This window comes from Camponotus floridanus, unplaced genomic scaffold (genome assembly GCF_003227725.1).
Source record: "Camponotus floridanus strain SB8 unplaced genomic scaffold, Cflo_v7.5 scaffold6, whole genome shotgun sequence".
Lineage (NCBI taxonomy): Eukaryota > Metazoa > Arthropoda > Insecta > Hymenoptera > Formicidae > Camponotus > Camponotus floridanus.
The window spans coordinates 1,818,920-1,833,378 of record NW_020229769.1 but is presented as its reverse complement, the minus strand read 5'-3'; the positions used below and the strand labels follow the sequence as shown (position 1 = coordinate 1,833,378).

At 34.6% G+C, this 14,459-nt stretch overlaps 1 protein-coding gene across 1 annotated transcript in view; it reads right to left on the bottom strand.

The window, feature by feature from the left end:
* Nucleotides 1–896: 896 nt before the first annotated feature.
* LOC105252040 (pancreatic triacylglycerol lipase) overlaps nt 897–14,459 on the bottom strand; it is a 29,246-nt gene continuing 15,683 nt past the window's right edge. Inside the window, exons 2-5 of the mRNA XM_020027757.2 lie at nt 4,017–4,102; nt 3,233–3,577; nt 2,851–3,093; nt 897–2,474 (exon numbers count right to left, since the gene is read on the bottom strand). Of these exons, the coding sequence (XP_019883316.2) occupies nt 2,059–2,474; nt 2,851–3,093; nt 3,233–3,577; nt 4,017–4,102 (1,090 nt within the window). The 3' untranslated portion in view covers nt 897–2,058. The remainder of the gene's footprint in view (nt 2,475–2,850; nt 3,094–3,232; nt 3,578–4,016; nt 4,103–14,459) is intronic.

Genomic DNA, 14,459 nt, shown 5'->3' with positions numbered 1-14,459 from the left:
CAGGTGGCTGGCTTGTATCCGGCAAACCTATTGTTCACTAGTTAATGAAACTCGCTTGGCTACGCCAACTTTTATCGCAGATATTTCAATTGCGAGCGCGAACAATTGATACACACACAGCCTATAGATACATTTATAATGGAAACATTCGGCACCTTATCGCTTATAGATATCACGTCATAATTTAGCGATGAGAATCAATTGTTTTAAACTGAGCATTCTATATCAATTGTAGGATTTTAAATATTAATACACGAATATCTTTTGAACATGTGTATGCATCTGTTTTTCAATTATCTCAAATATATATTATTATTTGATATATTGACAAGGCATCTTTTATGATTCTAATGTTAATATTTAATGTAAATATTTTTTGTATAACGTAAATTACAACTCAGCATTTGCATTTCAATTGAATCTTACGAAACAATTCAATTACTTCAAATGTTATTTGATAAAAGGCATTCGGTTATTAAAAGATTTTTTGATCAAAGCATCATAATTATTACAATATGACTAAAAGTAATTGATTATTATAGATTTTAGTTTTGTAATTATTTTGAATGATTTATAATTTAAAACAAAACATTTTTAAATAAGAATCTGTGATTTTAAATACTGCATATTTTTTGACAGATATGTATCTTAATATATATTTTGTATATGCGTATATTTTTACTTCTTCAAATGTTTCCTGTATATTACATGAGACATAAGATTATGTATAGAATTCTAAAATTTCTAAAGTTCTAAAAGTTTTAAAATTTCTAAAGTTTCAAATTTTTTCGCGAATTATAGATCATTTAAAATGGGGTATAAAATAAAAAATGGGGTATATAATAAAAGAGGCATATATTTGATATTTTGTAAAAATATAATAATTTTATTTGTACATTAGTGCTCTGTATAAATCTTATCACATTTCATTGTATTGAACATTACGCAATTGATTATGATTATCAGGCATTATAATTTTAGAATATTTAACCGATTTTTCGAAGAATAATGATTACAATTAATGCATTAGATATCAGTCGTAATTATCGCAGCTGCTGCGATCAACATTGTGTCTACGTCTACGCTAAAATTATTTGACGAAAAAGATTCTCGTTACAAGCGAGATGGTTTCTCTTACTTTGCAAAACTGCTTTTCAACTTTAGCTCGTACATTATATCAAAATGATAAATATCTGCGTCTGTTTACTTGAAACAGCCTGGAGCCTAAAATTCAACGCGCGGTTTAATCCAACTGTTTCCCGTATCGCCTTATTATCTTTGTTGCTATGCACGATATACACGAGATATATTACGATAAAATTTAATGCATCGCGACTAAGTTCGCAGCTGGTCCGAGCAATTCGCGTTTCGAGAGGCCGTGTATCTCGGTGGATGTTTGCACGCGGGGATGCACCGAAGCGCGTTCGAGCTGTATGCGAGAAAACGGACAACGGAAGAGAAATTGATATGTATGTTTAACGCCGACTTGGTTTGCATTTAGAACACCGGGTATCTTTCCTCCGAGTATTTTGCATTTCCAATAAAATGTTACGTTGCGTTCTGCGTCATATGAGACGTATTTCGCAAAATACGTCCCTTTCCCTGCTTGCGCTTACGCTGATAATTGGGTCGATGGTAAAGCAAAACGTCGCGCGGCCGTTAATGCTTTGTTTTGTTCTTTCAATAAATGATACCGATGATCCAGTAGCCATCGATTTCCCGGCTTAGATGGGATTATAAGAATAGCGCGCGCGTGCGAGATACGAGAGCTTGCAATACTCGCGCTTGAAACAGCCGCTGCGGGCGGAAACGAAATTACGCACCGTGAATGCGTCCGATCGATTGCTGGGAGAAACGAGTTTAGCCCAGCGCGGATCTCCTTCCTGTTCCGCAATGAATTTCCAAATCCAGAATTCTCCGCTCTGACGGCCATAGTCATGAGTTTTTCATCTCATCTCTCTCTCCCTCTCTCTCTCTCTCTCTCTCTCTCCTCTCTCTTTCTTTTTCTCTCTCTCTCTCTCTCTATCTTTGTCTCTCTGATTCTCTCTCTATGAACAATTATGTCAAAATCGGACCGTTTGCGAACGGGAATTTTGAATTGGTCAATAGATAATAGTTACCGCGCGCATGCAATTGTGACTTATGGCCCATGAGGGATGTAGGCCTGTCGTTGCATAAGCCCCGTTTAAATTGAATGAAATTATTGCAACTTCTTCCGTGGAATCCTAACTGGCTGCTGATGGACTCGGCAAAGAATTTGAATGAACGAGCGTGAGAGCACGCGCCGCCGATATCCAATAGACAACCGACCTGCTTTTGTCCTCCGTTAGGATAAAAATCAGAATCGCCGATAGCTGTCAAAAAACCGAGGAGACCGCCATTCGTATGAATGATCTCCACGTACTGCGCGTCCCCGCTCGATATTCTGGATCCTGAACCTGCTGAATAAAAGCCGGGCAAAGCTGGATCCAGTCCTAGAATAGCATAAGTTCGCGTTATGTCATTGGCTATTTATAATTAATTGATATCGATATAATTAACATAACTAATATAACTTTATTTAATGAAAAAAAGAATATAAATATCACGAGTATTATGACACATCTACATTAAAATAATATATCATAAAGAATATTTTTCACAAAAAGAAGTAAAAAATAATACTTAAAAAATCTCTCGAATCTATAAAATTTAGTGATATTCGACAAGAAAGTAATTTATTATACGCTTACGTGCATGACTTAATTAATTAAAATATAAAAAATAAATATATAGCACTTCTTTTTTTTGCGTAAAATATTTTTACTTTATATATAGACTTTAAACTTATGTAATTCGTTAAAAACTTACCCACAACGAAGCTAATTTCGTTTTGAGCATTGCGAGCAGCTATTCCAGCTACATGGGCACCAAGAGAGTGACCGATCAGTATGGTTTTCGACAGATTCATTCCTTGCTCTTCGAGGAAATCAATCATGGTGGAGATGAATTGACCGACCATGCTAACACGTTTGCTAGCCCAAATATAAGGCCTCATGCTTATCTTACTCCAATCAACGACAATAACGTTACAATCCTCATTCGTCACATAAGCTGCAGCATAAAAAACAATAAATTGACAATTTAAGACAAGCTGTTTTGATATTATCTTCTGATGTAATTAGACTTTATATTTATGTATATAAAGAAATCGCATTCTGTATTTTTCATTAATAATTCAAATCCATCATACCGTCGCGAATCAGAAGACATGCTGAGCTACTCCGAGAATTCATCCATCCATGAATTATAAAACGTGTTGGTTTGGTAGGATCAAAACCGCTATTCTTCAAAACATCCTTATCATTAATGTAAAGTATTTTTGGTATAGTAGGATTGTTTTTCATGTATAAGAAAAACAAGACACGATTTGCGATATCTATTTGAGTTTCGTCTAAACTCTCTACGTCGTCATCTAATGTTAGTTCCACCAAATTCTCGTTATCATCATACACGTATGCTATCGTTTTTTTAAATATTGCATAATCCATTGAAGTAAAGATATCATTATTATAAGATTTTTCTTCCACTGAAAGTCCTACAATCCGGATATAAAATTCATAACGTATAATGTTATAAAATGAAAAAAGACATCTTCTTGTTGAGTGTCATTGAATTTTATAGATTTTTAATGCAAGAATTTTATTTTTCTATTATTTTTCGCAGAAAAATATCATAAAATATTTTTAATATAAACGTGTCATTACGCTCGAGATAGTTACATTTCGAAAATATCAAGTTTCTAAAATATATTCTATCACATAAAATTTTGCTATCGATTTTCTTTAAAAAACTAATTCTTTAAAAAATTTGCTTCCAAGAAATAAGAAAAAGAGAGAAATATATATCATATAAATAATAATATATTGCATGCAACAAATTTATGTTTCTGTTTAGATTTTAGAAACTCAATGTGTAAATGTAAAATAGCGTAAAAATTCATCTTTTTCTTAGAGAAAATAAGCAAATATTTTTACCAGTCGCGGCGCAGATAAGCAAGAGATCAATCAAAACACGTGTCTCCATGTTTGTCGTTATTCTGCTACTAACATTGCTTGTACAGCTGTTTATAAAGCGATTATATATTCAGCTATCTTAATACACAGTTATCTTAATGTACAATTTTAATGATAAGATAAATTCCTATATCTTTATGTTGCAATTGTATATATTTTGCAACTATGTGATTGCTCGATAATATTTGAAATATCCAGTTTATGTTACATTCACATCAATATTTATACCCATATTTTCTGAAATCTAAAACTTATCTTGTGCTTTTAATTATCTACATCAACTACTTTTTAAAATCTCTCTCTCTCTCGCTCTCTCTCTCTCTCTCTCTCGCTCTCTCTCTCTATCTTTCAAACAATATTTAAAAAGATATCAAATGCAAAACAGAGTTATAATCATCTGAATTTTATTGCAATGAAAAAAAATTGATAAAGAAGATTCACGAGAAAGAGGATCTCTGAAAAACAATGCTTATTTATTATCGCGAACAAGCTCTAATACGTTTAAATACAATATACTTTGAAAGATGTTTCAATGAGAAAGTAGTTATCGATATAAGAAATAATCATTAAATTTAATAAAATGAATATAAAATAAACGAAAAAAATTAGTATGTATAAATCTTGATTATATTTCATTATCAGATATTAACATCTTAATTTTTAATTTTTTATAAACGTTAATTATAAACATAGCGCCTTCAGGAAAAATAATAAAATATATAAAAGAATTAAAGTGCTTTCCCAAATATTAAGGAAAGATTAATTTCTATAAAAAATATAAATTTATAAATATTGTATAGATGATACTATACAAATTTACAAATGATAAATAACAAACGAATGTACTTAGATAAAAAAAATTATATTTTTTAATTTTTAAGAGAAAAAGAAAATATTTTAAGAAAATATTTAAAAAAATATATTATAAAAAAATCTGAAAATGAATAATTAGAGCAGACAAGGAAATAGAAACAATTAATTAGTAAAATAGAACGATATATAGATATTTAAATAGAACGATATATAGATATTTAAATAGAACGATATATAGATATTTAAATAAAATTTAAAAAATTTATTTATTATTAAGGAATCTGCAGAAATCATACATTATTCATTGAAACAATTCACAAATATAAAAAATCAAATATACATGAATATAACATATACATGTAGTCAGAAAAAAAACTACTTATTTCTAAAGTATACGCACAGTTCAGTAGTTTGAAACACATTATATTTAAGAAGAGATTATTTATCACATTAATAATATCAATTTTGATAAGATATCATTTATTTTTTTAAGGTCATTATCCTATTCGCATTGTCTGATTCTACTATCATGTTGAATGTGTCATTTTTCCGTATGTGTCATGTGAATTTGTTTCAATCTTTGTAGATTATTCGATGCGATTAATCAGCAAATGATTTAACTTAACAAAGCTTTATTAGGATTTTAAAAAATTTTAAAAATTAAAAGGAACAATCAAAAGTAATGTAGAAATATTAATGGATATTTTATCAAGCAGAGAGATACAGAGAGAAAGAGTGAGAGAAGAACTGCATGCAAAACACTAAAAATATGAAAATGCAAATTAATACAGCGTAATAATTCGATAAATCATTTAAATTTAAATAATAAATGTATTTAAAATACAATATATAATTAGTTAATTCACACACACATACATATTCTCTATAAAATCTCGATATATCCCTTGAAAGAGTTTAATATTTTAAGTAAATTATTATTCTCTATATATTATTATATTAATTATCGAGTTAATATCGGGTTAATGATATAATTAAGCTATCAAGTAAATGGAGTTTTTACGCAATTCACGCTTTGACTGTAACTTTATTTTGGACAATCAATCATTTGTATATCAATCTTGTTATCCGCATTATTAATCATTCTTATAAAACATCGATAAATATTAATTATTCACATATATATTGACTTTTTAATCGCGTTTTAAATACTATTTGCATTAAATATATATTTATATCACAATATGATATGTGTAAGAACAAATACGTTCACTTTCAAAAGATAATAATTTTATGATATAGGGCAAAATATAGATAAGATTTAAAAGCAAATTCTCCAAAAATAAATATATCTTCTTCGCTCTCATTTATTAAATCTAATTTAGTAAACAATACTTAAATATATATATGATACATATAATATATAAAAAATTGATATTTAAAAAAATAATAAATATTGTGTTTAAATTTATATATTTTAATACGTCAGCGAATTAAAAAGATATTAATATGTCAGTTTGTCATATCGATACGTTTAATTCACAGCAATAATATTTTTTTATCGATATTAATTTAAGATGTCAGAATATTGGAAAAATACATCGAGTTTATAATGTGACTATATCGATGCTTATCTATAGTATAATCAAAACACATTTCGCGACATGCATAAATCTCAGACGAGCATCAATGTCAAACATCTGACGTGGATTTCCGATAATAGACGATATCGGAACATCTGTTTGATCAATCGGTATTTCGCTCTGCATACGTCTTCGGCTAGCAATATAGAGAGTGACACGTGAGAGAAACAACTTACATGTGTGTTAAATGGCCAGGAAAATGGTCTTCTAAACACGTGTTTTCCCACCGAGACATTTAATTCGCTCGTGCTCGCGGGTTTTATTCGTAATTGAGTCCTACGGCGTGGCCCCCGTGTCGCGCGTTTACGTAAATTTTAAAATATTCTAATTAGTATAATGAAATTAGCGCACTTATGAAAATTTCGTAGCATTAGCCGGTACGAGGAAGGCGACGTTAACGTGTCTATGAAAATTTTCATTTGCACATTGACGCGAGAGACTGTTAAACGAGCGCAGGAGGATTAAGAGACGGAAACCTGTTGTGGCGTGTGTTCTTTTTAAAAGCCGCGGCGGGTTCTCGCCCTCGGCGGTTACATTTCTCAGACAGAGAATCAAACAGGTTCGTTCGCACAGTGCGCGGGATAAAAAACCAGTTTTAACGATCCGCTTGAAATTTTTATTGTACACAGTGTGCGCGGGATGCATCCGATACAAATACTACCCGATCTGTAGCGGCTATCGCCTTTGTTCCGGTGCGTTTACAGATGTTGAATATTAAAATGAGATAGGTTTATCGGAAAAATCATATCGGAATGCGATCGGCTTGCGTTTTCCCGCAAACTTTTCATTTACTTTCGAGTATCGCGTTATTTGCAGATTGATATACTCTAATATAATTATCGATAAGTTCATATTAGTAAATATTATTATATTACTAGACTTCTCGTGTAGAGATTTCTGTCAAGAATAAAAGAAAAGAGAAAAGAAAAATATATATCGATAAGTTAGATTTTTATTTCTTTTTTTCAAGTCCTCTCGAAAATTGATTTTTTTCCGCGAATAAAAAAAATATAAAAATTACTTTTTATATTTTTCAGCAAAACGCAGGTTACTATGGTAGATTCGTACAAAATTATGCTTAGATGACCGAAGACTCGACGTTCACGGTACGAGCGCTTGCGTGAAGCTCGAAAATGAGGGGGAGAACGGGGGGGAAGCAAAGTGGGTGGTGGTCTGGGGGTTGAACGGGGAGAAAGGGGGAAGAGGGTCGGAGCTGTGAAAGCGAGGGCGCCTGCAGTGACTAGCCTCCATCGATTTACCGTGCGACGCCATCTTGCCACCCTACGCCACGGGGGTTGACCACCCCTCTGCCACCCCCTTGTCCCCCTCGCCACCGCCGCCCGTCGGGGTCACCCCCCTCGAGGCAGAGGCAGACATTTTGAAAAATGATTCCGAAAGTCATCGTGGCTCGCACTGGCGTTTTTTAGCGGGCTCGACCCGGCCCGACCGACGTCCCTCTCTCTTTTTCGCGCTCGGTCTTTCGCACTCGAAGGGCAAGGGAAGAAAAAGCGGACGCGCGACAAAAAGAGGAAAAACTATCGCGGCAAAAGACGCGGAAATAAATGAGCGCATTCTCGTTGGAATCTGCGTATCCTGGTTATTAAGCCTTAAGTGATGAGATTTTCGCGACACGCACACTAGCCATAACAAAACGCGCCAACGTGTTTTTATCACATCGAGTCGTTTCCTCACAAATAGCAGGATTAATCATCGTTGCGTTTATATCTAAAATTATTATATTTTTTTAAGGTATATTTACGCGATAGCGATATATCTTTAATTTTATCGCAAAAACGTCAAAAATAATTTTAAGATACAACGGCAATGTATACAAATAACTAAAATAGTTCTGTATTATATGCCTATTATATGCCTTTGATTTTTTGCTGAAATATTGAACTACCAAGGGAAACGTGTTATTTTGTTCTACTTTAATCTGTAACGATATCGTCGTTGCGTCGAGAATTTATGATTACCGCTATATAGCACTTTGTCGAGATATCTGCAATTATGCACATGAGTAGTTCTATTTGAGTTTAAATATTAAACAGTTGACTTTCTGGAATTACTTATTTTCTCTGAAGCTTTAATTTCCGTAATTGCAGCCTCGATATTATGCAGGGTGACTCAAAATTTGTGTCTATAAAATGCAATAATAACATGATGGGTATAAATATCGATGTCAAAAAATATCGAATTAAATCTTTCAGAAAATTATTTTCAAATAATCATTACTTTTCTTACCAGTATCTAACGATTAGATTGAAAAGAGTACTTAAAAATATCTCGACAATTTACGGAAAAGACGTAATATTTTAAATGGACGGTTGCAGCCTGTGGCTGGACATTCTGAATCAAAAGAGGCGAAAGACAAAGGTCGACAGGAGAGAAAGATTTCAATCGCGTCTACCAATCGTGGAATAAACAATACGGGCTTTCGAGAATGCACAGTGCGGTCGATCAGCTCTCGATTAATCAGAAAAAAAATTCTTGTTTTCGCAAAAAAGAATCGCTATTCGAGACGATGGCGCAGAGACGAGGGATTTTAAAGCCTCGTGTAGAAAGAAAAAAAGAGATGCAATGTGTAGAAACAAAATAAAACCTAATAAAAATAAATCTCTTCCATACGAAGGAATAATTTATCAAATGATATTTATTTGTAGCATCGTTATTATTATAATAGCGTTCCAATAAAAACGATGATATAAGTTGGCGTACTTTTTTAAACAACGTTCTATTTATATTCCACTCGTGTGGCGATCTGCATTGCGACGAAAGTATGTCAAATAAAATTTGTAATACGTACTTTTTTGAATTCATGACAATGTAACATAAAAATTATAAGAATATATTCAGAATAAATAAGAATGAAAAAAGAAAGAAAATGTCTCAGTGAAACTCGTGAATGATGATAAAAGATAAGCATTCAATTGATGTGATAAAAAGCGAAAGATGTGGAAGAAAGAAGTGATGTAAATAAATAATATAAAATAAGTTTCATCTGAAAACAACTCTCAATTCATGCAGAGGTTATCACAAAAACAGGCTTCACGTGCGCGTCCGCAATTGAATTTCGACGAGAATAATGGGCGATCGACAAATTTACAGAGTGGCAGTACATCGTCCTCGTTGCGCAATTATATTTTTATATCATGCGTTTTACATATGCTTTACATTTAATTAATTAATGGCTACGTGCAACGATAACAAGCTACGCGTGGCCCTTTTCCTGGATACGGCGTACAGTGAAAATGGAAGAAAACAAGTTCAAAGTATTCGCGACACTTTGAACTGGATTGAGAAGAAGAATACAGTGGAATATAATTATATGTTTTAATCGTACATCACACATTCTGAGAAATATTATGTAATTACAACATCGAAATAATACAAGGTGAAAAGACGCGCCTACATTCAATTTATCGATCACGATGTCGAGATCGATATTTGCATGCGAAAAATTTAAGAGCTTCTCCAAATAATTATGAAAAGAAACTCAGGATCAAGGAAGAATAATATTCGAAGCAGAATGATGAGACACAAATAAAATCTATCGTATTATTCTTCTTCTACTAATGAGCTCGAGGAAAAATTAATGTATAAATACAAATATTGCAGGAAGGAACTAAGATCTACTTGTTCAAGCGGTATAATGGAAAAAGGACGTATTGCGCGGCTGTCCTAAGACGCAAGAAGTGACGCTCGTTGGACCTTCGTGCAAAAATAGATTTTGCGCTCGTACCGGTAATTGAATTTCGTGGAGGATAATGGGCGGCCGACAAATACGCGCGGTCGCGTTAGATCGCTTTCGATGTGTGGCGCGCGGGCATTCAGCCAGGCCAGGATGGATCCTTGATGGCTAGATTTAAAAAACCGTCCCCGTTTGCCACCCCCTCCCCACCTGCCGTCCCTACCGACCCGTTCTCCGCGTATATAGCCGTCGCCATGTGTTACGGGGGTGGCGGCTCTTCGTAATGGTGGTATTTGTGATGGTAGTGGTGGCGGTCCAGTCGGCGGCCTCTATATAACTGATGGTGCTTCTGAGTGTCAGGGCCAGGCTGTCCACTTCTTTGCGTGCGCGTGTATGCGTGCATGTACGCGCGTCCAGGCGATTTGCACGTTGGCCAGTTTCTAAGTATAGCTAGCGTACGAATTATATACAGGGTGTCATAGCTATCTCGCAGCTTTCTTTATATATGTATGTATTCTTGAACAATTTTTGGGACGAATTTGTCTTGTAATAAACACGTTGAGATATCAAAAAATTCTGAAGTAAACGGCTGTAGCAAGCCTTACGAATAAAAACAGATAATAAAACTTTATTATTTAACAGAAATTTGAGATTTCTGTGAAAAAATATTCGAAATTATATCCAATTTCGTTGCAAAATCAAAGAATTGAAAAGCTGAAGAGATGAATTTATATTGAATCAAATAATATATAATATATAATAATTTATGTCAAATCATTTCCGTTAAAGAAAGCTTGATATTATTTTAATCTAAAAATTTTGTCAATAAAAGAAAGCATAAATAATTAAGTGCATTTTATATTCAACAGGATAAAAATTGAATTTACCTCAACAACAGGAAACGATCTATTTTAGGGTAGTAATTGAATATTTTTTACGAATAATGAAACCTTGTAGATTGTGATTAAGAGATTAAGAAAAGCGTTTCTGATAAAATTACATCTTGCTTAAGACAAGTGATACATAAAAGATAAGACGTGTTTTACAATTTCAAGAAGAATATAATCTCGCTAGAGAAAATAAAAATTATTCGACATATTAAATATGCTCTTCAAGATACATGTCACTCCAAATATATACATTGTATCAATTATATAATTTGATAATTAGCTGATAATAATTAATTGATAATATTTAAAAACTAATGAGTTTTTTATCAGAGTTATCTTTTCTCAACAGGAACATTTATACAATGCTGTCTTATTAAATTTTTATTCTTTGAGATCTCCCTAGCGATGGAATTAACTGTCTTATTTAATAAAGCTTTCTCTCTGATATTTCAATCTTCATAATTCCAAGCATATGTCATATCAATTACGAATCGTTAATTGCTGTCCGAAGACCGATCAGCTTCCAAGCAGGAACTTAATCCGCTCGGAGAATGTCTCTGCCTTATCGAGATTATTTTCACTCGAAGCTCTGCGGCTCTCGCCGTCGCGTGTTTCCATGGGATTACCCGTTAAGCGGCGCAAGTAGAACTCCGGCTTCATCGGTGATATTGAAAAGAAAGGTGGGAAACGTAGTGGACGCGCGGTGTAGAGGGCGAAAATAAAAGAAAACGCAGTTGGTGCGACGAGTCAATTAAGGTCGATCGAGAAATCGTCCTCCGCCTCCCGTACGCGAACACGTGCATAAATGTGTAGACATACACACATATATATGTATATGTATATGATGGATCTATTGAACAGCGAACGAGAGGGAAGCCGCCAAGCGTGTAAACCGAGCGAGTGCGAAAGAGAGGCCGAAAGACTGCGGGGGAGGGGGATGCAATGTGGGGATATCCGGGGTCAAACGTTAATACACCTACACAGGAACGAGTGAAGGAACGATGCCAGGTCCAATCCTCCTGACAATAATCGGATTGATTAAAAGTCGCCGTCGTCCACCACTATCATCGCCACTGCCACGTACTGGATCGCAGGCAAGTGCAACTCGATTGTGCGAGTGTGTGGATACGCAAGCGCGATTTATAGGCGCGTTTTATATGCACGCGTGTGCGTATTCACCCTATACGCATGTACGTGAAATCGTAGTGTCCGTATGAAAAGTACCATATTGTTGCGTTTGCCGTTAATAAAGTCATAATTGCGCACGGCCAGATTGTACTTGATGACGCGACATTGATGTAAAAATCCTCCTTGAGCACGTGAGTCGAGAAGTATGTATATATTCTGATGCAAACACTGCGATGGACTCGTCGACTATAAAACTTAACGGCTTACACAATTAAAGAAAGATCTGATGGACAATGGTATCACAGAGTCAGCTGAAACCTACTGTTATCTCTTCCTATGTACATGGAAAGAAAAAGAGAGAGAAAGGGAGAGAGAGAAAGACCGTCCGTTGGTTGTTAGGCAATCTCGTAATTATTCACTGGGAGACGCGACTGTATCAAAGCGGCGCTCTAATTCCATTAGGACCGAGTAAGATAACCATGATTACAGCGGGTTTGAAAGGTGACCAAGGGACGAAGAATGAGATGAGTCGCTCGAAGTATATAGGATATGGCGAAGATAGAAACCAAGGTAGCGGATCGATATTTTTGACTGCAATTTAGTCTGCATTTAATCAACGTTTAATCACCTCATCAACGGGCCAAGTTAATCCAAGCGTGCTACCTACCGTTGCAGTCGCCTTTATATATGCCCTAGCACGACGACGCCATGTTTAAACTCATCATTATTCGGCGCACTAATAGAGCTGCACCGAGGAAAATTCTGTCGGGATTCTGACTCGTGTAAAAAGGTAAGCGTGCCGCCCTGAATAGCGATCGAATCCTAAAAGGTTACATGTTCAAATCGGCACACCCAGAATCAGAGAGAACGTTATATTTTATAAAGTTTTATTTGCGGTATGTTGTAAAATAGAGAGAGAAGAGCACTCTTGCATATAAACGTTTTCTTCAAAATACATATTTTGTAAGGAATATTACATATCTAAATGGTATCCAGCAAATTTCATAAAAAACTCAAGAAATCAAAACCGAAATAGAGATATTCACGAAATATGGATGTCTAGACTAGAATGAATAAAAGTTGTATCGCGTCCTCTAGTTACAATTATAATTCTCAAAATATAAATATTTCATCGTCAAAGATTACGATCAACTACGTAATTTAAAATAGATTGCAAACAAAAATTTGAAATTTTATAGCAACATCTTCTCTTAAATCCTAAATAAAAGAGTCCTCTGCAAAATAATAGTAAAACTAGTAGACCGTCCTTTTAATTGTGTAAAGAAATTAACGCAGTAAAGTCTGCTTCGCATTTAGCCCTTTATGGGCCGCAGAGTCGTTTCGAAGGTCTAAATTACCAAGGGCCGGTCCTTCGAGTTTAGGACCGACCCCGTCTCAACCGGGGTTCTCCATTCCCTTCGGTCCCTTAACGCCTGGCGCGGCTGCCGACCTCTATAAATTCCCTCAGGATTTTTCTTTTCTCTACTTGCCTTAATTAAAGCTCTCCCTTGCTAGCCGACACGACTACGCCTATGGACCTGCCCTTTCGCGTCACGTTTATTCCAGCTATGACATTTCCACTCCCGACAGATACACGACTCAGACTAAATGTCAGACAGAACGAAGGATGTCGAGCCATTTAAAATTACATAACGATATATCATTACACAAAAATATACTTACGTTGCATTTTATCTTGTCGTTTACAACAAGTATAGTTTTATCAAATGTCTCACAAAATTTTAATTGTGCGAGAAAATATAGATATATTTTTTAGATATTTTTTAACATGATTAAAATAAAAAAAAAAAATAAGAGCTTGCATTCTTTTCCAAAAGAGTTGTAAATTAATTATTAAAGTTAAAAACTCGAAATATTTAAAATATCATTAATAATTTCAAGTCTTTAATAACCGGTTATCTGCGAAATATGCTGCGTATGCCATTGCAATAAACCATTTTGTTTGCATATACTTAAACATCTAAAGAACTTTGCATAAGTTTGAACGGCCATTTCGCAGACACCCGGTAGCTTCGTTATTTATTTGCAAAAAGTCCTCTCACATAGCGAAAATGCCATTTTCCGTCGTAGCCGGGAAAGTTTTGCGAGTCGAGAGCGTAAGGAATTCCTTAAGCTAAAAGCATACGTGTCCCCATCCCCCGGTTTAAAAACTTTCACCCCTTCTACGCGAGCGCGCTGGCGTGGGTGGTTGTGAAGTAGTTCGAAAAGTTTTCGCGCGCAAAAAGCCGAGCTTTCCGCACTTTTCTTCGTCGCCTGCGCG